The sequence below is a fragment of the Thamnophis sirtalis genome, unplaced genomic scaffold, assembly GCF_051295495.1.
Source record: "Thamnophis sirtalis isolate CommonGarterSnake01/CBP01778 unplaced genomic scaffold, rThaSir2_p1.2 scaffold_5, whole genome shotgun sequence".
NCBI classification, from domain to species: domain Eukaryota; kingdom Metazoa; phylum Chordata; class Lepidosauria; order Squamata; family Natricidae; genus Thamnophis; species Thamnophis sirtalis.
In genome coordinates, this window is record NW_028261385.1 from 17,999,231 (window position 1) to 18,025,664 (window position 26,434).

The 26,434-nt window shown below is 41.0% G+C and overlaps 1 protein-coding gene across 8 annotated transcripts in view; it reads left to right on the top strand.

Moving 5' to 3' along the window:
* NEDD4L (NEDD4 like E3 ubiquitin protein ligase) overlaps positions 1-26,434 on the top strand; it is a 352,866-nt gene that overhangs the window by 266,894 nt on the left and 59,538 nt on the right. For all 8 annotated transcript variants that reach the window (XM_087715361.1, XM_087715363.1, XM_087715362.1 and 5 more), the window contains 6 exons: positions 2,578-2,639; positions 2,760-2,859; positions 4,714-4,880; positions 18,109-18,241; positions 19,345-19,518; positions 23,728-23,802. In XM_087715361.1, the coding sequence (XP_087571487.1) occupies positions 2,578-2,639; positions 2,760-2,859; positions 4,714-4,880; positions 18,109-18,241; positions 19,345-19,518; positions 23,728-23,802 (711 nt within the window). The remainder of the gene's footprint in view (positions 1-2,577; positions 2,640-2,759; positions 2,860-4,713; positions 4,881-18,108; positions 18,242-19,344; positions 19,519-23,727; positions 23,803-26,434) is intronic.

A 26,434-nucleotide genomic window follows, 5' to 3' on the forward strand; every position in this document is an offset into this window, starting at 1 on the left:
AATTTCTGCCTTATCTTCAAATCAACCTTCTACACAGTGGTGTCAAACTCAATTTCATTGAGGGCCACATCAGGATTGTGTTTGACCTGGGGGGGGGGGCAGGGTGTGTGAGGCCAACTTGACATCACTCATGTTGGGGGCGCCTGTGGCGGCCTGAGCACTCTGCCAGCAAAAATGGAATGCGCCCCTCCTGAGCTCCGTTTTTGCTGGCAGAGGCACTGCGGGCCAAACCTTTGTTGTTCCTAGGGCAGCACCGCGGGCCAGATCTAAGCACTCCAGGGGCCGGATCCAGCCTACAGGCTTGAGTTTGACACCCCTGTTCTACCATCTAAAGCTCTTAGGCAAGGGTGTCAAACAGACATCAGGGCTTTTTCCCCCTTCACTAAGCGGGCGTGGGCGTGGCCAGCGTGTGACGCATCCTGTCTGCCGGCCAGAAGTTTGACAGCTCTGCTCTTAAGGAATTATAGTAATTGTAGATATAATCATAGCTGGAAGGAACCATAGCTGGATAGAAAATCGACATACTATAAAGGTATATTTAAATAACAAGCTCTGTAGACTTCAGCTTGTCCAGAACACAGCCGCACGAGCAATTTTGGGTGTACCTCGGTACACCCACGTCACACCTATCCTCCGCGAACTGCACTGGCTGCCCATTGGTCTCCGGACGCGCTTCAAGGTATTAGTCGTTACTTTTAAAGCCCTACATGGTATGGGACCTGGGTACTTGAGAGACCGCCTCCTGCCAGTCACCTCCCAAAGACCTATTAGATCCCACAGACTAGGCCTCCTCCAAATTCCATCTGCCGGCCAATGTCGGCTGGCGACTCCTCGGGGGAGGCCCTTCTCTGTGGCTGCTCCAGCCCTCTGGAACGATCTCCCTGTGGAGATCCGGACCCTTACTACCCTTCTGGCCTTCCGCAAAGCAGTTAAGACCTGGCTGTTCCGGCAGACCTGGGGCTGTTGAACTATCCAGCCCCATTCGAGGTTACGGCTGTTGTAGAATTTTAAATTGTTGTTTTTTATTTTATTTTGGTATCCCCTCCCTTTTTATTGTTAGCCGCCCTGAGTCTCTCGGGAATAGGGCGGCATACAAACTTAATAAAAAATAATAATAAAATAATAATAATAAATAATTTATTCAAATAGAAAGAGCCCCATTGTTATTTATATTTATTTAAATTTGACACTTGTGCCTATACTGATAATATAGGTGTGGAATTGTAAACTATTTTGCAAGCTTAAGCCTGAAATATTTCTTTATGCCCTTTTCTTTCACCCCTTTAGAAACAGCATTACAACCAGTACTAGCTGCCCCTTGAGTAACTGCTTCTAATGCATCTGTTTCATCCTAAAACGGCTTTCTTCAGTATTAAAACCAGAATTACTGTTCTCCATTTCATTCTCTTTTTTCCACATGAAAGCCTACATCTTTTTCCCATAGAAATAACACACACACATACACACACAGACACACCAGGTCTTTTATGTGAATTGTTTGGGAAGACTCTTTGTAATCAAACCTCAGATCTTTGCTTTAAACTGTTAGCAAATTGCTTGAACATGTTGAGTTATTGAAGAAACATGCAAAGTCTTTTCATTCTAAAGATTACATCTCTGAGTCGTAGCATTATCACGGCTCGTTCACAAATCATAAATGTCTGAAGATTATTAAAAGCAAGATTTATGAGAAAAATCTGTTATAGGAGAGTCAGGTGATAGTGGGAAAGAATGTAAGACGTGGGCCTATACTTGATATTAAAAAAAAATACTGGTTCATCCGTTCAGTAATATTAGAAACAGTTTCCCACATTTTCAGACAATACCCTTTTCCAAAACGATGTGAACAAATGAAGGATTGAACTTTAAGACCACTGAGCAATGATCATTCAAGGCCCAGAAGTGGAGCTTCCACTTCAAGTTCTTCATACATTTTTCAAATTTCCTCTCCATGATACTTTTTACATAGCGATGGCAGTGAACCTGTTTTGTGAAGAGTGTATTTTCACTTGAGAAGCTATAACATGTAAACTTAGCCATTCTGCTTTGTAATCCTTCATTAATTAGTATTTTATTTAGAGTTAACTGACTATAGTTTGCTATACAATACACGGTCAAATGTGTTTTTTGATCCCAGTTAATAGTTAAAGAGAAATGAAATGAGTGAATGCCTGCACATGTAATTTTATAGCAATTGTTACTCAGCAATGTGTGTCTTTATCTCCCCAGCCCTCAAGTTTTTTTACACCAAAATTGTGATAGTTGGTTCTGAACAATTAATGGTGTTCAGCAGAGGTTCCAAAACTTGGCAAATTTCAGATTTGAAGACTTCAACTCTCAGCGTAGTTGGCTGGAGAATTCTGGGAGTTGAAGTCCACAAGTCTTAAAGTTGCCAAGTTTGAAGACCTCTGGTGTTGAGGGTGACATCTAGTGGAAATGCTCAGTTATGGAACTGTTGTCCATGCCGAAAAAGCACTTCTGTTGAATTGTCATTTAAGGTTTTCATTTATTATCACCAGGATATTTAGGTGTCTGCCTTTCATCATTAATTATTTGCTATTCTTATTACACCAATAGACTGAAGACCCAACTATGGAAAGACCTTATACGTTTAAAGATTTCCTTCTTAGACCAAGAAGGTGAGCTCTTTTTTTTTTATATGCCCTATATATGTTTGTTTAAAGTGCTTATCCAGCTCCAACGAGTATAATATTCTAAATCACAACTATATCTACAATGGCTTTTTTTTCTTTCTATAGTCAAAAATCTCGAGTAAAAGGGTTTTTGAGGCTGAAGATGGCTTACATGCCAAAAAATGGTGGTCAAGAGGATGACAATGATCAGAGAGAAGATTCAGAGGTAAGCCCTTTGAAACAGACATACTGTGTTTCTTTTTTTTCCTCCACGTTGAGTGGATTATTGCTGGCTGAAGAATTCTGGGTGTTGAAGTCCATACATTTTGAAGTTTCTAGAGTTGAGAAACATTGGTTTAGAGCAGCGGCCCCCAACCTTTTGGGTGCTAGGGACTGGTTCCATGAAGGATGGTTTTTCTATGGATGGGGGAGGGTTAATACATTGGAAGGGACCTTGTAGGTCTTCTAGTCCAACTTCCCTGCCCAAGCAGGAGACCATACACCATTTCTGACAAATGGCAGTCCAGTCTCTTCTTAAAAGCTTCCAGTGATGAAGCTCTCACAACATCTGAACGCAAGCTGTTCCGTTGGTTGATTGTTCTCACTGTCAGAAAATTTCTCCTTATTTCTAGGTTGAATCTTTCCTTGATCAATTTCCATCCATTATTCCTTGTCTGGCCTTCAGGTGCCTTGGAAAATAGCTTGACCCCCTCCTCTCTGTGGCAGCCCCTCAAATATTGGAACACTGCTATCATGTCTCCCCTGGTCCTTCTCTTCACTAGACTAGCCGTGCCCAGTTCCTGCAACCGTTCATAATATGTTTTAGCCTCCAGACCCCTAATCATCTTGGGTGCAGTTTTGTGAGCTTCCTGGATCCCACACATGCGCAGATGGTCTTTGCTCACTTATGTGGCCCAGTTCCTGAAGGGCTCTGAACCAGTGCCAGTGCGGGGTACATGGACCAGAGTTGAGAACCCCTAGTCTAGAGGATTAGCCTACTACTTTTCAGGTCTCCTAGTTAGGTCACAGTGAGAAATTACATTGCCAAAACTGAAGAGGCCTCCAATATCTTACTACAATATGTGGACTGCTGTGACTTCGGAAAGTGGTAAAGCAGTACCATTGTAGATACAGCCCCCTCATTACATCACAGTTTAGACTGAATCAGCCTTGAAAGCAGAAGAAGTATACTTTATTTATCTGAATAACTCAGATTTGAAGTATTCTAGCCTTTATGTACAAGCCTTTAGCATGAAGCATTGTTTTTCAAACCTGGTTGAATGAATTCTTCTTCCAGGATATGAAGCCAGCATGCATTCCTACCTGCATCATGTTTCAGAACCGAATTGTTATTCTAATTAGCAGTGCTAGGTTGGTAGGAGAAACTCTACTATTCTGGAAAGCTTAATGTTAAAATATAGCTCCAAATATAAGCGTTTGTGTGGAAATGCTGACTCCAGCTTGATCTCTGGTAACCCCATGCATACTTTAATGTGCTGTGTGCATAAGACTGCTTTCATAGGTGATTAAGATGACCAGGAAACTACACCCTTGTGTTCCACTGTAAAGATGTGCTGTAGAATAGGCAATAGCTGTCAGTTTGTTTCCTGACACAGTTAATGTTCCTGCCAGGGATTTGAGAATTTTACAATTCTGAAATCCCCGGCAGTCACACCTCTGAATGTGGATTTAGAGAAGCACTTTCTTTAACATGTTCTTTCTATCACTGTCTTAGATTTATGGATGGAAGCACAGTTCTTTATCCCTGCATTCACCAGAGTGAGATCTTGTCCAGTTTGTAGCCAAATGGTTTGCTGTATAAGTGCTACAAATTTGATGCAATCGACTCTGTAAAGTGGAGCAGATATTTATCTTGGGAATGTCATTTTAACATGCTTTTTCTGACCGTTCTTCCTTTTTTTGAAGGATCATCTTAAATTCTGGCTCAACTTCCTTTTAGATTAATGTGATGATTAGAAATAGAGGCAAGGAAAGATTCTTTCCTTTGTTTATAATGATAATTGCACCCATAAAGGCTTTCAGTCTTTAAATGTAACTTTTTAATTTGTCCTCTTTAAAGCATGGCTGGGAAGTAGTTGACTCCGCAGATTCCCCTTCTCAGCGCCAGGAAGAATTACCTCCACCTCCCTTACCTCCTGGGTGGGAAGAGAAAGTGGACAACCTTGGACGCACCTACTATGTCAATCATAATAACAGAACGACACAGTGGCATCGACCAACTTTGATGTAAGTTCCTATTTGAACGTAGCATATCTTTGCTATTGTGTTGTTGTTAGTTGCGAAGTTGTATCTGACCCATAGCGATCTCTTGGACAACATTCCTCCAGGTCTTCCTGTACCATCCTCTGGAGTCCCTTTAAGCTCATGCCTACTGCTTTGGTGACACCATCAAGCCACTTCATTCTCTGTCATCCCCTTCTTCTTTTGCCCCCAATCTTGCTATTGTACTATATGATATATCCATTGATAGAAAACAATGTTTCTCAACTTCAGCAATTTAAAGATGTAAGAACTTCAACTCTCAGAACTGAATTCTCCTACGGCTGGCTGGAGAATTCTGGGAGTTGAAGTCCATACATCTTTAAATTGCTGAGGCTAATCACAGTCTAAAAGACCTAATCTTGAAGTGCAGGTTTAATCAGCAGCTGGAATCTCTGTGGTCATAGGCAGTGAACCCCAAAGAATCATCCTGGAATAAACATGTGCTCTCATTTATTTCATTTTACGATCATAGGATAAACGTCCTTTTATTTTTTTCATAGCATGATCGTGGGTTTTCTTCAGTGGCTCATTATGATTGAAAACAAGTTGGATGTTTGGTCTGATCGAACCTGGTTTTCTTTCTACTCCATGTTCTGAAAGGAGATTGCTGCTGGTAGTCACAAATAGATACAAATACTATTGCTAACTAGAGATAATCTAATTGAGACCAGAACATGTAGTAGTGAAAATGCTGGCCCCAAAATCCAGAGACTGTAAGTTCTAGTCCTCCCTTAGGCATGAAAACAATTTGGTGATATTAGGGCAGTCACTGTGTCTCAGCCCAGTCTACTTCACAAAGCTGTTGATGTGAGCATTAAGAATGCATTTAATTAAATTAACCAAAATAAAGGCAGAATAAAAAACAAATAGCCTAAACTAAAATAACCCGGCCTGATTTTTGTCATGCAGTTGAAGGAGGAAACGTTACGGGCATATGTCTTATTTGTAGACATCTGTCTACAGATTTTCTCTCCTTCTGTTATATGACAGAAATCAGGCCTCCAATTAACCTCCTATTTCACCTGAGTCAGAAAGCAATGGTTGGTTTTATCTTCCTGGCTTGCTGCATCACAGGTACCATACAGTTCAGACAAAACAGGAAACCATTGGAGGCTTTGCCGTTTGATGTCTTCAACAATGATGGGAAGTCCGAAAGAAAGCATTGTTTACAAACATTCTGCTGTGATTAATGAATTAGCCTATAATAATCATGTGGCTATAACAAGCTCATGTTGTGACTTTGGAGAATTGTGATTTTTAAAGGGTGGGGCTTTTTTTTCAGTTCACACTATTAAATTTTGCAATTACAGGTTACGTCATTTTGTTTATAGGCTGTGCAAACGGCTTAAATTTGGAGGAGCAATTCAGAGGAATCTTTCCAAAGATGTGCTTGCAGTTATAGCAATAGTCCTTAGACTTGTATACCTTTTTATAGTGCTTTACAGCACCCTCTAAGCGGATTGCAGAGTCAGCATATTGCCCCCAGCAATTTGGGACAACATTTTACCCACCTCAGAAGATGGAGTCAACCTTGAACCGGTCAGGATTGAACTCCTGGCAGTGGGCAGAATTAGCCTGCAATACTGCATTCTAAGCAGAGGTGGGCTTCAAAAATTTCAGCAATGGATTCTCTGCTCGCTTGCTGGGTGGGCATAGCCATGGTGGGTGTGGCCTAGTCAGCTTCCTATACCACGGCGGGGTGGGAGGTGTTTTCACCTTTCCCAGGCTCCGGAGGCTTTCTCGAGCCTCTGGATAGGCGAAAACTGCCTTCCCCGGGGTCCAAAGGCCTTCTGGGAGGCCAATTCTCCCCCTCCCCGAGCCTCCATGTGAGCCCTGCACATACCTTGCATCCAAAATGGGAAGTGTGTCCTGGGAGGGGAGGGGTGGGAAATTAGAGGCAGGCGTGGTGGGTGGGGCCAGCCAGGGGTGGGATTTAGAGGCTCTCCAAACTGGCCATAATGTTAGCTACGGGTTCCCCCGAACCCGGGCGAGCCTGTAGCAGCCCACCCGATACTAACCACTTTTATGATTATGATGTACTGTGTCTTCTTAAAGGCTCTGTTGATCTACTTGAGTATCTCTTCACTTTTTTTGAGCATGCCCAGATGATGTGGGGAAGAGAGTCTCCGTGAGGCACATGCAAGTCTTCAAGCTCCTTAAGTCTTCATGGAGTGGCTTTGCAGTCTAAATAGTTCAAATCTTATTAATTTATAAAGCTAACTTGTAATTTACTGATTATGAAGCATGATAGTTAAAAATAATTATAATAAAAGTTCTAATGTCCTAATATTTTTTCATATAATTTCTCTCTTTTATACTTATCCCAATTCTTTATTTTTTATTTATTCATACTTTTCCTTCCAACCCAATTCAAAGCTTAGTTAAATTATTGAGGTTTATTGAGGTTTTTCAGGCTCTAATCTGAAAAACACTTCAGGGTCAAATGTGGGTTTACCCCACTGAACTAAAGTATATTTAACCCTGAAGTGTACATTTAACCCACAGTAAGGATGAATGTGATTGGGCTGTTAAACCTACCACAGGGGTGGGTTTCAACCAGTTCGCGGCGGTCCCTGCGAACCGGTTGGTCTCTGAACCCAGAAGTAAGTAACTTCCGGGAACGGCGAAGGGCGCGCCCACCCGCCCGCGGTCCTTACCCGGTTTTGACGAGTTCTGCGCTTCCACGCATGTGCAGGACAGCGCCTGCGTGATCGTCCAGGAGCAGCTGGAGCATCGCGCAGACACTAGTACCATGCGTGCACTGCGCGCATGCACGAGGACGCCGCCGGCCCCGTTACAACCGAACCGGTTGGAACGGGGCGAGAAACCCACCCCTGACCTACCACCATGTTTGGGAGTAAGTCTCCATAATTTAAATGCAACTTAGATCTGAGTTATACAGGAAATCAATGCATCTGCTACATACCATGTTTATAGATGTACATTGTCTTAAAACAGAGCTTTTTAAATGCACTGTGATCTGGATTATTATTTTTTTAGTCAGATTTTGCATTCTTTGGAGGAAGGAACCTCCAAACCCTCGTTCTGGGTTGTTGGCTGCATTTCTAAAAGACCAATTCTCAGCCTTAATTATAGAATTGCTTTATAATGGGCTTCCTGTCAACATTCCAATTTCATTCCATAAAATGTAGTCTGCTTCGCTGTATTGATTAGTTCTCAGAAGTCTTCAGGGCTGTGAAACTGCAAAATGAGGGGGAAATTACCCCTCTCGGATGGATGCTTGCTCTTGCTGTTGTAAATATTTGTCACATTTTATTGCTCTATTTGGGAGTTGTCTCCACTATAATATTGTTGATAATAGATTCAGTAAGTGATGCTCATTTTTTTCCTTGAGAGAGAGGGAATACGTAGTGTGTGTTCACAGTAGAAATAATGCTATTACTTATAATGCTATTACTCTGCAGATTTTCTCCAGAGCAATTTTGTGGAGTGAACCCCAAAGGTGATGGGACAGAAAAAAAGGATCAAATCCTTTTCTGAAACTTTCTTTTCTTTTTTAATTTGTTCAGTGCAGTGGTGAAATTCAAAAAAATTTGCTACCGGTTCTGTGGGCGTGGCTTGGTGGGCGTGGCAGGGGAAGGATATTACAAAATCCCCATTCTTTCCCTACTCCTAGGAGAAGGATATTGCAATATCTCCATTCCCACCCCACTCTGGGGCCAGCCAGAGGTGGTATTTGGCGGTTCTCCAAACTACTCAAAATTTCCGCTATTGGTTCTTCAGAATCTGCTCAATTTCACTCCTTGCTCTCTTCCTCTCTGTGCAGAAAAAGCAAATGGATGGATCTCTGTTATGAAGTTTGACTGAGGGCTGCACCAAAAGAGAACAAACAAGGGCCACAGATTGCCCATTCCTGTTGTGGGACAGTAGTTTTCAGTTATGCTTATCTTTCAATTCTTCTCCCAAAGGTGCTTTTCCAAAAGGAAATTGGACTTTCTTAGTTGTTTCCTTGAATATGTTTCTCTTCTCATCCAAGGAGCTCCTTCAGTTCTGAGAAGCAAAACATTTTTCAAGGAAAAAACAACCAAGAAAGTCCCGTTCTTTTTGGAAAAGCACCTTTGGGACAACCATGACCTGGATGATTGAGAGTCTGCGTAGACTTTCAAGTCTTCATTTCCCATTCCTGTGGAAATTCTTTCGTCATGGAATATTTAGAATGTGAAACATGCTATCTTCATTCTGGATATGTCTTTAATTACCTGTTTCAAAACCTTAAAACCCCACTGCAAGTCTGACCTCTTTCAAAAGTCTTTCCTTCCTAAGAATTCCCAACACTAATGTGGTTATGGCAAATTGGTGTTTATATCCTGTCTTTTGTCCTCTCCACCAGGTTTCAAGGCAGATTATAATAAAGTAATGCAAACTCAGTAAAGTGCAGATAGAACTTGACTTACAACAGTTCATTTAGTGACCATTCAAACTTACAACAGTGGGGAAAAAGTGACTTATAACTGTTTTTCACACTTACAAGTATTGCAACATCCCCATGTTCATGTGATCAAAATTCAGGCATTTGGCAACTCACTCATATTTATGATGGTTGCAGTGTCCTGGAGTCATGGCATCACCTTTTCCAACCTTCTGACAAGCAAAGTCAATAGGGAAGCCAGGTTCCTTTAACAATTGTGTTAGTAACTTATCAACTGTCGTGATTTACTTAACAACTTTGGTTTAATAAAGGTTGTAAAATGGGGGCAAAATTCATTTAACAAATGCCTCGCTTAGCAACAGATGTTTTAGGCTCACTTCTGGCTGTAAATCGAGGACTACCTGTAACCCGGCCCAGATAATAACAGCCTTCTTATTTTATACATTTCCATTTCTTCTGTCCATTCTAATCCCAGCCAAATGGTATAAATTATGATCAACATTTGTTTGGCCAGAACTAAAGCCAAGCAAATGGCACTCAGCAGTCATAAAATTTGGAATGCCCTGTGTGGAAATGTATTATCCTGTTACTGGGGTCAGATTTCTTATAGGAAAGATAATTGTTCTACAGAGCACTGATAGGCATGCATAGAACAATGGGCCATTATTCTCCTTTCCTCCCTCCCTCCCTGAGCATTAATACCGGCCAGACACATTGACAATCTCAGTGCATCTTTCAGTCCTGATACTTAGAGGCATTATCTGGGCACATCATTTGTGTGCCATGTTTTAGTTTTCATTGAGCGCAGGATTCTCTAAGATGGGGCAAATTAGAATAACAGTTGCCTTAATTGTCAGTGTTAGCCTTGCTGTCGGGAGTTAAATTATACATGAAATACTCTGTATTTTATACTTGATGCTCTGTCATTCAGGGTAAGCTGCCTAAAATCTGTAAACAGCTTGCAAATTGTAAATTGATTAATCAATACAGGTAATCCCCGGGTTATGCGATAAGTTACGCGATAAGTGCCCCCTTAGGAGCAAGTCCCAAAACTATGGATCTTGCAGCACCACGATTGAGGCTCTGCAACATTCGTCCTGCTTCTTGCTGGCCAAAACGGAGCTTCGGTGCTCCCTTTGGGCCTCCAAAGGCCTCCCCCAGCACACTGCAAGCCAAAATGGAGCTTCAGAGGGGCAGGTTGGATTTTGTTCTGTACCATGTTAACTTTTAATGGTCACTAAACAAACAGTTATAAGTTGAGAACCACCTGTGCTGTTGGAAGGAGTGGAAGGCAGATGAGCTTAGACATTTACTTTCAGTTGGCCTGTTCAGCAGAGTTCTGTAATGGGGCTCCGGATTATAGCCAGCAATATTGCCACATTAAATGGCACTTCTCAAATGCTTCTTTGTGATTTTAAACTTTACAACCCAGAAGCCTGTGTGGAGGCCGTTGTAAACAATTCGGGGAACCGTAAAGTCGTATTACAGTAAATCATTTTTAGAGCTTTATGAGTAAACGCCTCTCCAGCAAACTTCTGAACACAGCAGATTGCTAAAATCTAGAAGACGTTAATGATGTACACATTTATTCAGCTAGAAGGAATTCTCATTTTGAAGAAAATAACGCAGTGCCATATATTCAGTTTCTTCTATAGAAAGGTATTTAAGGTTTTGTTCACATTCTATACATTTCTTGATTTAAGTTTCAGCTTCATGATTTGCACATGTTTTGCTGATTATTATTATTTTGAAGGGGCCAACTTGTACACGTTGCCAACTTGTAAAATCTCCGGTAAATGGATGTGTAACCTTTGGTTATGCACATTTACTGAAAAGCCACTCAGAGTCACTTTGATCCACAAGATGGGCAGCAAATAAATTTGATGAATAAATAAAGTAAATGAAAGGAGCTCATGGCCTCTCTGGCTCATGGATTCTACTGTTAAACTGCTCTTACTAGTAACAGGTCATTCCTGGCATTCAAAGAAATTCTCCCTGTGTTTGTTTCATGGCCTGCATACTGGAATGGTAGAAAAGATTGTGGCTTTCTTTAGTGTGGCCTTCCAGGTTGTCCTGTCTCCCTTCTCTTCACAAGGGGAAAGATACACTATTTTTCCATCTTTTGGTCTTGTACTATATGAATCACTATGTATGCTTAGTGAATCCTGCATGTAATGCTTCAGTAAACTATAGACTGAAATAAAATAGTTCCCCTTCTTCCTATATTAGAGCCATTGATGGGTTTTTAGATGTGAGTGGCGTGGGCCTACTAGTGAAGAAGCTTGCCGTCCACTAGAAAGGTTGAGAGTTGAATCCTAGGTAGAGGCAGATGTTTTTCTCTTAGGGCACAAAGGGAAAAAAATCTGCTGCGAACTCCACATAGGCATTGGGAAGGGCATCCAACCAGTAAATGCTCGACTCCATCAGTTGCCCAGACTCTACCGGAATTAAGAGATTACAGGGTTGCACAAAGGAACAAAAATGTTTTTTATTTTGTGTGTGTGTGTGTGTGTGTGTGTGTGTGTGTGTGTGTGTGTGTGTATGTATATGTATATTAATATGTATATGTATACGTATATGTATATGTATATGTATATGTATATGTATATGTATATGTATATGTATATGTATATGTATATGTATATGTATATGTATATTCTTTTTTTACCATTGTGGGTGCTTTTGATTTTATTTCAAAATGAAATTAATGCTTTAAAGAAGGGCTGTGGATTTCCACTGTGGCAGCAGCCCAATATATGTCAACACATACACAGAGACAGTGGTGGGTTGCTGCAGTACACAGCTGTACCAGTAGTGGCCGGGAGCAGCTGAGAGCGTACTGGCACGGTAGCTCATTTGGCCTGCCCGCCCGCCCATGCTTTATAGCTTTTTTTTTGGGCAAACAGCAAAGTGCGAACGCGCGCACAGTATGCGGTGCCTGCACGAGCCCCAACAATCAGCTGGTTGTCACAGGGGCGGTGGATTGCGCACATGTGCACAGCGCAAGTCAGGCACGTGCACGAACAGTGTACCGATAGTGACAGTAAGAGCAACGTACCACTACACAGAGGCAGAGACAGAGAGAGCTTAATCTCTCTGGGTCAGTGATGGCGAACTTTTTTGACAATGAACGTCCAAACCGGAATGTGCACGCATTCCAGATTGCCGGAAACCCAAAGACCAGCTGGTCGGTGCGCATGCCCATGCCTGTCACCTGGTCTTTGAGTTTCTGGCATGTGCATGTTCACCGGCCAACTGATCTTCAGGTTCAAGTGTGAAGACCAGCTGGCCGGCACGCATGCGCACAGCAGAAACCAGAAGAGCAGCTGGTGACGGCACACGTGTCCACAGAGAGAGCTCTGTGCGCCACCTCTGGCACGCTTGCCATAGGTTCGCCATCCCAGCTCTGGTTTCTGACTCTTTGGGGTGATTGAAACAGTGATGAAATAGTGATTATTAACCAACCCATTCTTTGGACGTGAGATTTATACTCAAGCGATTCATGATTTGCATGCCTTAGCAGGGCTCTTTGAACACCTAAAGGCTGATACTAATAAATGAAAGTGAAGTAGAGATTGAAGAACTAGAAGGAAGTGGATGACAGGATCAAAGGGAATTCTGGAAGTTTTTTTGGAAGGGCAAATGATTATTATGAAGCAGGCAAGCAAACCTAGCTCATTAGCTCTAATTCACAAATTCTTCACATATAAAGTTTAACTCTCTATCCGTGTGGTATGCCTGCTTTCTGAGACTGGATATATTTTATATGTCAGGGTGTGAGGGTGTTGTATAGTAAAAGTTAGTCCTCGCTGTTACGAATGACAGCTCGGCAGCAGCCAGGCGTGTCTTAGCCAATCAGACGCGCCTGTCAGTTGCCGGGCGAGTCTGAGGAACTATAAAAGGCAGACTCGTTCAAACTGTCAGTTGTTCAGCACCAGAGCAAGACGAACACTCCAGTCCAGCTGGAGCTGCTTCTCTGCCTCTCTCTCTACACAGATCATCCTTCTGTTGCTACATTGTTAAACCAGCACCCTGCCTGGTTGTTACCTGTTACTGTTACAAGTTGTGTTAAAATAAATTGGTTACAGAGTTACCGGACACAAGCCTCTGTCTCATTCCTGAAGATATAATACTGGCGACGAGGACTGGGGACCTGTAACCAGAAGAAAAAGGAACCAACTGCCACTTCTCCAACCAACTGCTATGGCCGGAATGCCAATGTTTGCCCCTTTTGGGGTTGGAGGTGAAACCTGGGAGGCATTTCTTGAACGGTTTGAATGCTTTTTAATCGCTAACAACCGTCAAGGTCAGTCTCAAGCGAGGAAATGTGGGTTCTTCCTTACGGCTTGTGGCCCAGAAATGTTTGCCACCGCAAGGTCCTTTGCCGCCCCTAGAGCGGTGTACGACCTCACCTGGCAAGAACTAACAGACGGATTGCAGGCATACTACGCACCTACTCCATCTCAAATAGCCAGACGCTTCGCTTACCGCAGGCGAGTCCAAAAGCCTGCAGAAACGGTAAATCAATTTTTGCAAGCCTTGAGAGTTGCTGCAGCGCAGTGTGAGTTCCCAGATCTTGAGGCAAATCTCGCAGAGCAATTCGTCTGTACTCTCGATGGGTGGAAGTATTGCTCATGCACTCCACCACATCTGACAGTACTGTGCGAGCCTTGCGACGATTGTTCGCAACCCACGGGTTGCCGGACACAGTAGTGTCCGACAACGGCCCGCAATTCACATCTACAACGTTCCAGACATACCTGGCCGAGCAAGGGGTCCGCCACGCGCTGGTTGCCCCTTACCACCCGGCCAGCAATGGCCGAGCGGAAAGGGCGGTTAGATCTGCCAAGGAGGCTTTGGGCCGTCTAAACCGTGGAGACTGGCAGGCAAGGGTGGATGCTTACTTATTGGCACAGCACTCCACACCTTGCCCCCTGACACAGAAAAGCCCCGCGGAGATGTTGATGGGCAGGCGCCTGCGGACCACCCTGGATAGATTGCATCCCGTCTATTCAGGAATTCAGTCTGGCAACCTGGGGCCTCCAACCCCCTCCCGCACTTTTAAGCCTGGGGACCTGGTTTGGGCTAGAAACTATGGAGGAGAGACGAGATGGGTGCCTGCAATTATAACCGAAATAACAGGGCCCGTTTCCTACAGGATTCGAGTTTCAGATGGATCAACCTGGAGAAGACACCTGGATCAATTGAGACAATGATGGTCATCAGAAAATGATTCTCAAGCCGACACGCAAGGTCCTGGCTTAACCGTTTCTCAGCCAGACCTGAACCCGCAACCGCAGTTAAATAAGCACAACTCTCCAGCCTTCTCCAATCCAGGCCAGCCTAGCTCAGTATCACAGCCCAGCAGTGCTTCTCAATCCGGAGTTGAAAACCCCAACCCATTACGTTTAGGCCAACATAGACCTAGCCTTCCCCTTCCAGAGGCCGCCTACCGGCCTAGTCATAAGCCGTCAACATCCTCGGCCGCGCCCCCTTCGCCCAGCTTACCATTCAGTGGGAGTCATCCATTCAGGGTTCCTCTGCCATCAGACGTCACCTGGAGCTTCACTCCTCGAGGGGAGGAGCTCAGACAGGGACATCAATGCGATGATCCGCCTGCAATGCAATTGCGGCGTTCGGGGCGTGTCCGCCGTTCTCCTGTATACTTACAGGACTACGCGTGCGCAAACATCACGCATGCGCACAGCTGGGGGGGAAGAAGTGTTGTATAGTAAAAGTTAGTCCTCGCTGTTACGAATGACAGCTCGGCAGCAGCCAGGCGTGTCTTAGCCAATCAGACGCGCCTGTCAGTTGCCGGGCGAGTCTGAGGAACTATAAAAGGCAGACTCGTTCAAACTGTCAGTTGTTCAGCACCAGAGCAAGACGAACACTCCAGTCCAGCTGGAGCTGCTTCTCTGCCTCTCTCTCTACACAGATCATCCTTCTGTTGCTACATTGTTAAACCAGCACCCTGCCTGGTTGTTACCTGTTACTGTTACAAGTTGTGTTAAAATAAATTGGTTACAGAGTTACCGGACACAAGCCTCTGTCTCATTCCTGAAGATATAATAGAGGGTTTTTTTGTTTTTTTACAAGCAAGTAGTTTGCTTGTTTGCTTCTGTCCACAATGATACAGATATTTCAGCAAAAGTGTTTATTCTTTGAATCTGACTCATCATGCCATTTGATTTTTTTCCCCAGCTTGTTTGTTTGATCTTCATTGGTCCCTATAACATACAGTTGCAGAAATAATCTAGCAATAGCAATAGCAGTTAGACTTATATACCGCTTCATAGGGCTTTCAGCCCTCTCTAAGCGGTTTACAGAGTCAGCATATTGCCCACAACAACAATCCGGGTCCTCATTTTACCCACCTCAGAAGAATGGAAGGCTGAGTCAACCCTGAGCCGGTGAGATTTGAACAGCCGAACTGCAGATCTGCAGTCAGCTGAAGTAGACTGCAGTGCTGCATTTAACCACTGCGCCACCTCGGCTCTTCCTAGATGGGGTATTGCTTACCAAATTATTAAAATAGTTGTGCTGTTCAGTATGGCAGGGGAAATTGATTTATTACATTCAAGATTGTGGCATTGATAGCAATTGAAGCATGTTGTTAGTTGCGAAGTCATGTCCCACCCATCGTGACCCCATGGACAATGGTCCTCCAGGCCTTCCTGTCCTCTGGAGTCCATTTAAGCTCACACCTACTGCTTTGGTGACTCCATCAGCCACCTTATTCTCTGTCGTCCCCTTCGTCTTTTGCCCTCAATCTTTCCCAGCATTAGGCTCTTCTCCAGTGAGTCCTTCCTTCTCATTAGGTGGCCAAAGTATTTGAGTTTCATCTTCAGGATCTGGCCTTCTAAAGAACAGTCAGTGTTGATCTCCTCTAGGACTGACTGGTTTGATCGCCTTGCAGTCCAAGAGACTCGCAGGAGTCTTCTCCATCACCATAGTTCAAAGACCTCAATTCTTTGGCGCTCAGCTTTCCTTATGGTCCAGCTTTCACAGCCATACATTGCAACTGGGAAAACCAAAGCCTTGACTATATGCACTTTTGTTGGCAGGGTGATGTCTTTGCTTTTTAGTGTGCTGTCTAGATTTGCCATAGCTTTCCTCCCCAATTGAAGCATAGAAGTGTTAATAAACCAAATAAAAGAATTGAAATAAAAGAATGGAATATATTTAATGTAAAAGTTTTTGAATATGCAACTTTGTTTAAGGATACCTTTGTTCTCTTGAGCCCGATATGATCGGTTCCAGCTTTCCACAATAGAGTGTGCTCCATTTGTCGTTTTACCTACAGCTTCCAATATTCCTCCTCATTGACTATACTAGCTGGTATAATGGGAATTATAGTCACAAATATTTCTGAGGTATCACATTAGAAATTCTAGAATTATAAAATGTGAGGTTTGGAAGAGACCTTGGTTATCATCTACACCATCCAGCCTCTAAAAAAGAGAATCCACCAATCTCTTTAAGTCCTAAACAGCTGTTGTCAGTAGAATTTTTCCTGGATATTCAACCCAAATCCCTTCCTTCTAATTGAAATCCACTGTTTCTTTTTCCTATCTTCTGAAATAAATTTTAACAATTCTGCCCCACCTTCTACATGATAGCCTTTCAGAAGCTTAAGGACAACTGCCATGTCTCCTTACAGTCTTCTCCAGGCTAAGCACACTCAACCCCGCCAAACATTTATCCCAAGTTTTCTTTTTCAAAAGGCCCCTATCATTTTGGTTCCTCTCCTCTGCATGCCCTCTATTTTGAGAACTTCTTCTCTAAATTATAGTGCCCAGAATTGGAAACCGTATTCTTGGTACAGTCAAACCCAGACAGAAAAGAGAGGAATTGTGAACTTTTCTTGAGCTGTATCTATTCTGTTTTATACCAGTACTGGTTTTATGTAGTTTTCTGTGTGAACTTTTAATTGGGAATGCCAGGAACCAAACTGAGAAGTGTATGCTTAGAGAACATGTTGCCTGACGGTAATCTATGGATCATTTTCAAAATTGTGGGTTTTTTATTTATTCAATTGGGAAAAGTTTAAATGTGATATAAAACTTACTGTGTCCAAATGTTGTTTATATGAAATAATTGTGATCACCCAGTACACAAATATGTATTTGTGACTGTAGGGTTGTATTTTTTACCATCTATTGTTTCCTATTGCCACCCAACTATCCACTTACCCAGTAAATCTTGGAGGAGAGTGAGAAATTCCCAGAAAAAATCATTCATGAGATTCTATTTCATATGCAGAACTATTATTAAAGATGTAGTAAGTTAAAACATTCAATTTTCTTCAAAAAAAATCAAAGGGGAAAAAAAAGCAATAGAGCATGAGATGATCTTCCCTTGAATTAAAGAGGATGCACAACAAACACAGTTGTATCAATAAGGCAACAGGATGAACTTAAATTATACATGGCAACATGTGTTCTGTATCAGCTTGGATACTGGACCTCGTTCTTAATGGTTCCTGCTTTGATTTTTGAAATTTGCCCTTAATTAAGCTAATAGATTGAGACAACAAGCGTTGAAGGACAAGCTGATCATTATTTAATTTGAATTGCCAGAGATTTTGAGAAATAATTTATCATTTGTCTCCCATTATTAATAAGGATCTGATGCAGCAGAGACTTGAGAGGCTCTGACATTTTAATAGCTCAGTGTTTGTGTGTGTGTGTGTGTGTGTGCGTGCATGTGCGCACGCTTGTGTTAACTTGGAAGTATTTCAGCTAATGATGTCTTTCTTCCTTCTCTGACTCATGTCTCTTTCACCAACCATTGACATTTTAGGGATGTGGCTTCTGAATCTGACAATAACATCAGGCAGATAAACCAGGAGGCTGCCCACCGAAGGTTTCGATCAAGGAGACACATTAGTGAGGATTTGGACCCTGAGCCCCTGGACAGTGTTGATGTCCCTGAAGTACGTGCAGGATTTGAAACTGATCTTTTAATAGTTTTGGCCAACTGAATGTACTCACTTGTTTATTTATTACCTTATTATATTTTCTGTACCACCCTGGTTTCTCATGACTTAAGCCAAAATGACCCTTTAAAATGGCTTAATTTGGACACGTAGTTTTCAAATATAAATTTGTACCACAGGTAGGGCTGAAATCAGGGGTGGGTTGCTGCCGGTTTCACTACCGGTTCACAAACCTCGCGCTGTGCGTGTGTGCCCTGTTCAATGTAAATTGTTCTTCGCGCATGTGCAAATAAATAAATAAGAAATAAATTAAACTCTCATAGTTTCCTTGATTTCTATCTATGGCTATGGAAAGGAGAACTACAACTTTTCATCCTTTGTAAGAACCCTGCTTTTTTCTACTTGCCAGCTTTATTTTTTTTCTCCCTGTATCCAGGTTGCTCAAACTTTACAACTTTAGCTTCAACTCCCAGAATCCCCCAGTGAGCATGCTTGCTGACTGGGGAATTCTGGGAGTTGAAGACTATATACTGTATCTTAAGGTTGCAAAGGTTGAGAAACAATGTCTTACATAATGCTCAAAGTATAGTATATAGAGAGCCAACGCTGATTGTCAGAGGTTAATTGTGTTCTAAGTCTTAGAGGTAAATAATTGATTTTTAGGTTTAACTAGCTGATAACCCAGCGTTGCCAGGGTATTTATTTATAGGAGGGGAATGTCTGGACCAAACGTAATTTCTAATGTTGGATGTTCCCCCTTACCAGAGGGATCCCACTTGTGGTGTACTGTGAAGCCTTTACCATGGCAATTCCATTGTGCTGTACAGTAGAAGCCAGTATGGCAGTACAGCACAACAGGCTGTATCTTAGCAGAACACACACACCCGAAGAGTGTTAGGGGTGTCTTACCCCTATAGTATTTTTTTCCAAAGAGTAAATCATCTGTGTACCAAGTTTGGTTGAAATAGTTCTAGGCATTCCATAGTTATGCTGGAAGATACATACACACAGCCTTTTTTTTAATATATAGAAGATTGATGATAGCCAAGCAAATTGTAGAGAAGATTGGTATATTTATTGTTGATACTTTTTTTTCTCAGCCATGGGAAACCATTTCTGAAGAAGTGAACACAAGTGATTCCTTAAGCCTGACCTTGCCCCCTCCGCCTGCTTCCCCTGTTTCTCGGACCAGCCCTCAGGAATTCTCTGAGGAATTGAGTAGAAGACTTCAGATCACTCCTGATTCAAATGGGGAACAACTCTCTTCTATGATTGTAAGAGACTCGAACATTTCTTTTTACTGCTCTGCTAACATGCTCATTGTGATTTGTAGAACTTACCTCAGAGCCAACACAACTGGTAATGGTGTGTGGACATGGTGCTTCAGGCTACAAGGGAGTATTGTTCCTCTTAGTTTCATGGAAATTATTGGACCATTCTACAGTGCATCACAATTATGGTGCAAAGTATACTTACCCTGAGGGCAGTTTCCACAGAATTCAGTGATTTAAGTAAGCCAGTGTTTCTCAACCTTGGCAACTTAGAAAAAAGAATATAGAATAACAGAGTTGGAAGGGACCTTGGAGATCTTCTAGTCCAAACCCCTGCCTAAACAGGAAACCCTACACCACTTCAGACAAATGGTTATCCAACATCTTTTTAAATACTTCCAGTGTTGGAGCATTCACAACTTCTGAAGGCAAGTTGTTCCACTGATTAATTGTTCTATCTGTCAGGAAATTTCTCCTCAGTTCTAAGTTGCTTCTCTCCTTGATTAGTTTCCACCCATTGCTTCTTGTTATACCCTCAGGTGCTTTGGAGAATAGCTTGACTCCCTCTTCTTTTGGCAATGTCCCTAAGATATTGGGACACTGCTATCATGTCTCGCCTTGTCCTTCTTTTCATTAAACTAGACATACCGAGATCATGCAACTGTTCTTCATATGTTTTAGCCTCCAGTCCCCTAATCATCTTTGTTGTTCTAAACAACTTTAAGTTATATAACTTTAAGATGTATTGTCTTCAACTCCCAGAATTCCCATTCAATCATGGGAGTTGAAGTCCATACATCTTAAATCTGTCAAGATTGTGAAACACTGAATTGAGCAAATAAGTCAAAGCAATTTTGATCCAAATCCAGTGAGCCTACTTTTGAGTAGAGACCATAACTGAGTAATAATATTTATGCTATTAAATGTGTATTGTGATTTCATTGGGAAGAGATTTTATTCTTACTCATAACTTCAGCGAACTTGACAAACAAAGTAGAAGTTCTCTGAATGCTTCATTGAGATAAGTAAATAAACAACAGGCAGGTAGGATTTTATTTCCTTTTTTTAAATTTAATTTTAGATGTTCATATAGTAATTTTAACATAATCCAATCTCGGTCGGTCACAGGGACCAGAGGTTTAGTCTTCCGAGATTTCATACTGAATTGATGGTCATAAATCTATGAGGAAAACATGAATTAATACTATGTATGAATGAGCCTAATCTTTATTAGAAGATCTTGTAAGCAAAAATTGTAGAGGTAATTCTTTCTTCAGTGCCATTTCCACATTATGCTGAACCTCTCCATCCTCAGGGAACTTCTTTAAATAAACCTCTCCTCTCGGAGACCGACCCATCCAGATTGGATCCTGCAATTATTATCCTGGGACAAGTAGATTTATCTTCGTTCATAATTTTAACAATTTATTTTCATATATAAATGTGGCATACAACTGGAAAATTTATACTAACACCTGTGTATTGGGATAATTATGTTAATGCATCAAAAGTTTGTTTTGTCTGCTTTCTTAACTCAGCAATTGCATTAATAGGCTGGGATGAACATCGACAGTGAGTGTAAGAATTACACTCGACTGTTTTAATTATAAACAACAGGCAAAAAGTTTTAATTAGTGGTTTTATAACAGTGGTGGGTTTCGGATCCCGGTGCAACCGGTACGGTGCAACCGGGCTGGGCTCCCACCACATGAATGCGCATAGCGCACGCATGCATACTTACAGCCTGCGACGCTTCGTGACACTCCAGCTGCTTGGCGGAGTGTCGCGCAGGCGCGATGCACTTCGTGCACCTGCATGGAAGTCCCGAAAACTTCAAATACCGGTAAGGAGCGAGGGTGGGCGCGTGGGCCCTCCACAACACCATACCGGAACAGTACCTGGTGCTCCCAGCAGGCACCGGGAAGCCTTTTCCGGGGCATACAAGTTGTAACCCACCACTGTTTTATAGCCAATTGTCATTTATACATTTAACGAGACAGCACATCACCTTGCCCTCTTAGCATTTAAGTAACTGTAATAAGAAACCAAAGTGTGGGAATTATTTTTTTTCAAAACTAAAATGGGGGAGAAAACTCTAAACAAATGTCTCTACCAAATTAAATATTATGAAAGAACAAAAATACGCAATCCATAATGAAGAACAAAAAAAAACATTTAAAAAGGAGTATAAAATGTTAAAACAAATACGGTTGAGGAGACTAGAAACATTACCCAAAGTGACATTTGAGTTGATGGGCATAAATATATAAGGAAAACTTGTATTAATACCAATACTACACAGTGTCCATGTATGAGTAAGCCTGTTCTTTATTAGAGGATCTCTTTAACAAAAAAATGTTGAGGTAATTATTTCTTCAATGCCATTTCCACATTGTGAATTACACATTGAGCCAATGTTGTGCTTTCCTTGTCCAGTACTTTGCAAGAAAAAACCCTAGCTATTAATAATCTAAGTTGAATTCATTTCTTAATTTTGTACTTTAGGAAGTATTCCATTTTTGCTCTGTTTTGTGTACTTTAGGAAATTCAAACAGCTGTCTTACTGCAGGATTCTCTTTAAAGACATTTTGTGAAATTTTCTCAATTTCATCAACTTTTAATCAAAAACTTTAGACATTGCTACCAAAACTTGCTTATGAATTCAATCTAAAATGATTTAGATTAATATGATGCAGCATGATGGGAAAATTATGCTGCGAGTAAATTATTAGTTTATTCCAGCCGTTTCAAAACCATTTCTTTATGATTTGTTGAAATGTCTTTAAAAGGAATTCTTAAGCATTCTTAGTTTCATTAAGTTTCCTCTCTTAAATCCCAGTACCAAAGTTTTTAAGACTTTCCAGATGTAAATTCTTTATGTAAAATTAATGTTCTTTATAATTAAAAAATAATGAACCTGCTACTATTCAAATGATTTATGAAGATGAAGATAAATAGACTGCTTAATCTGAACCACATTAGAATTTGTCTCTGTTCTTTATATGATAAACATTTAATAGAGCAAATTTATCCTTGAATTTGAATAATGAAATGGAAATGTATTTCCATCTTAACCAAGCTTCTAATGATAGCTGTGATTATAGAGTTATAATAGTTCGGTCTAATGGAGAGTTAAGAACAAATCCACTTTTACCGATGATCTAGTTTTCCAGTAATACGAATTTCCAAATGAAATCTATCAAAATAAATTTGACGTTCCTAAATCTCCACTTTGATTTTGTTAATGTTGCATTGTGATCCCATTGATATGGGGGGGAGGGATCTGTGTATTTCACAAAGGCTTATTTATGCTTTTTCCTAAAATCCTTTTTCCTACAAAGATCTTTCATTTAAGACCTTCTATGCAACAGATCAATTTCACATCTTATCTGGCTAACAAACCAGGCCTTCAACAAATAAAGATATTAAGCTCAGAGAAAACATTCCGTAAAAGATTATTTTGTTGTCTGAGGGCTGTGAAGTTTCGCTTAAATGGATATTCCTATGATGAGTCCATTTAGAAAACAACAACTGGCTTCCGATGAACTTATTCTAATACAGTTGTATGGTAGGAGTGAATTACTTGGGGATCTATATAACACATATTTTAGGTTACTTTTTGTAAATGCTTGAAAGGCAAACATTTCTCACCAGTCTTGCAAGAATCTTCATAATCTTGCAAGGTGCTTCGTAAGATTTTAAGTTATTTCTCTGTACTATCCTTAGAAAATACGGAAGATTGTTCCCAGTTGTTCCTCAAATAATAAATGGAATCACTGAAGATGGGAGACAGTGAATGTTCATGAAATAATCTTTTTTTTTCTTTTACTCATGAATAGCTTTCCACCTTATTTATTTTGTTCTATCAACAGTCCGCCCAGAATTGAGAAAATTAAATTTCCAATAAGGATACCATTACCTTCTTGTCTACTGCGGCTCCTTCCAAATACTATATTAATTTATATAACATACAAATTAATAATCTATAAATTTCTGCTATTTCAAATTGAATTCAAGGTTTTGTTCATGAAATGGAAATTTAAGTTTTCTGTCAGTCAAATAAAGCGAAAGAAGGGCAAATTAACCTATTAGCTGGAAGAAAGGTAAACTTATCAAGTGGCTGAATGAAGGCTAAAGTAACCATACATAAGGGTGCCAGGAGAAAATGACAGTCAGATGTATATAAAACAATCTTTTATTTTTTAATTCCAGCAAAGAGATCCCTCTGCAAGGTTGCGATCTTGTAGTGTAACTGATGCTGTTGCTGAACAGGCCCATTTATCACTGGTAAGTAGACATTTCTCGGCTGTTGTTTTTGTTTGCTTGTTTAGCAAATTTCAGGAATGCGTTTGTGTTAAAATGTTTTTGGCTGCATAGGAAAGTTATTGTGTTTTTTTTTTTGCTATGGGTATCAATACCCAGTTCTAGGAAAGAGCGGTTAATCAAAAGGCTAGTTAACTTCAATAAATGCGTAGCAAAAATATTCTTTCTACTGGCTGGAGAAATCTTTTTTGTGATGGTAAGATCATCACTTCGCTACATGGACTCAGATCTCAGCCATCCTTGAAATTTAATGCTGGTGGTTTTTTTTCCCATTGGGATGGCGATGATTTACAATAACCGTATAATGTACCGTATTTCCATGTGTGCAAAAAATTGTTGCCCTTGAGTTGAGCTCCCACTCCTGGTGGCTATTATGTACTTATCTTCACCATAATACAACAATATTTCCAGTCCAGTTTTAAAAAGTGTTCAAAAATGGGTTGGCCCAACTACATTGGCCATTTCTGCTTAGCTTCCAAATGAAAAGAAGATCAGCCATGGGTTTATGTTTATGAATGAAGGCGGTTTCAATTAAAAACCAGGCACTTCTGGATTAGTGATTTTAATGTAGTTAAGATCTAGGGGATGCAGGACTCAGTGGTTAAGACGCTGAGCTTGTTGATCAGAAAGGTTGGCAGTTCAGCGGTTCGAATCCTTAGCGCCCCATAACGGAGTGAGCTCCTGTTACTTGTCCCAGCTTTTGCCAACCTAGCAGTTCAGAAGCATGTAAAAATACAAGTAGAAAAATAGGAACTACCTTTGGTGGGAAGGTAACAGCGTTCTGTGTGCCTTCGGCGTTTACTCATGCCGGCCACATGACTACAGAGACTTCTTCGGACAGTGCTGGCTCTTTGGCTTTGAAACGGAGATGAACACCACCCCCTAGAGTCAGGAACGACTAGCACATATGTGCGAGGGGAATCTTTACCTCTAGTCATTTCTGCAAAGATAGAAATGTAGGAATCGGCTAGAGAGGGGGGACTCAGGATATGGTCTCAAGAGAGCTTATAAGGAAAGGGGAGATTGATAAGGGAATTTGTAAAGAGGCAGAAAGAACATTTCTAAAGAGTTTTTCTGTCAAACTTTATGAAGCCTGTCAACCATCTAAAAAGTATTTTTTTTAAAAAAAAAAATCTTATGTATTCCATGTAGAGTGGCCTGGAGTAAAAGTGGAAAATTGGGGGAAAATTGTTTTTTTCTGGGTTTTCCCCCCCAAAAACCTGTTTGAGGGGGGGATGGGTTTTCCCCCAATTTTTCCATTTATTTTCCAGGCCCTTCCCATCTCTAATTCCACAATACTGGAGTTGGGATCTTTTGCGATTTAAAGAATTGTTTTAAATGGTTGATTCGTTTGAATTTTCCTTTGCTTTTCTCCTTCTAAAATGAACACCATTAATTGTGCTTTATTTCACCTGGGGCTGAAGGCACCACACTTTATTTTGGGGATAATTCCCCACCCCCCACCCCCAGGTCACATAATGGCAGTGTGGGCCTATTTTAGGAAATGCCTATCCATCAAGCTGATTTTGCAAACACAAAATAAAATAACTTCTTGCTTACTACGAAAAACCATATCTAGAAATGGTAGAAGAGCTGGGTGGGGGTGGCAGCAGAAGCTTTATTCAAAATTATACACAAGAATCTGGTCAATTGAAGTTCAGTACTAAATTGGTGCCTGATAAGATCAATGGAATTTAAGAGAGGTTGGACTTGAATCAGTAGTGACAATTTAAGGACACTTAGCTAATGACATGTTTAACTCTGCCAGCTTGCTTGCTCTTCTCCTACAAATAAGCCCAATTGAGCAGCTTGCTGTCATCATTTTTGCATCAATCCATTTTCAAATCCAGGCTCTCCCGTTTCCTTTTTATTTAGGGATGTATTTAAAATGTGTATGTCACCCTTGAAAAAGAGTTTTTCCACTCTAGTTATTTTCTTTTTTAAAAAAAAGAAAAGATACAAAATTTCAGTGTATGTATCTTTGAAAATGTTTCATCAAGAAATAGTCATTGCTATGTATATTTTATCCTGAAACACATATTTTATATGCTTTGGATAACTTTGGAGTTCACCGGTACAATACAAATACAAAACAAAATACTATACAAAATATCATCATCAACAACAACAACAACAACAATAGAGTATTCTGTGATCTACCTCAACATGATTTGAATCTCAATCCCATTGAACCTGTTTAATATGGTTCAGTGCTAATTGGGCTGATATATGTTGCAGTCCAACATTTGAAGTGGAGCAGATGTTGTCCTAGATAGAAAAGATAAGGCTGGTTCACATCAGATATGGATGAAAGAAACATTTACGCATTCCTCTTTCTGTGCAAACTTGGAAAATTCTCGCGTAGGTCTTGAGTAATTCTTAATTAGGTCTTTCGCTTGAATCTCTGGATTGGGTGCTTTGCTGTAGTCCTCAATATGTCTTCCCTCCACTTTAATCCATATGAAAATTATACTGCAACATGCTTTGTTCAGTTACTTTATCTTGTTCCTGCAAGGATTTTTTTCTGGGAATACAAATTTCATATTAACCTGGGGCAAATTTCACGGGCAAGAATATACTCTTCATTATTATAATC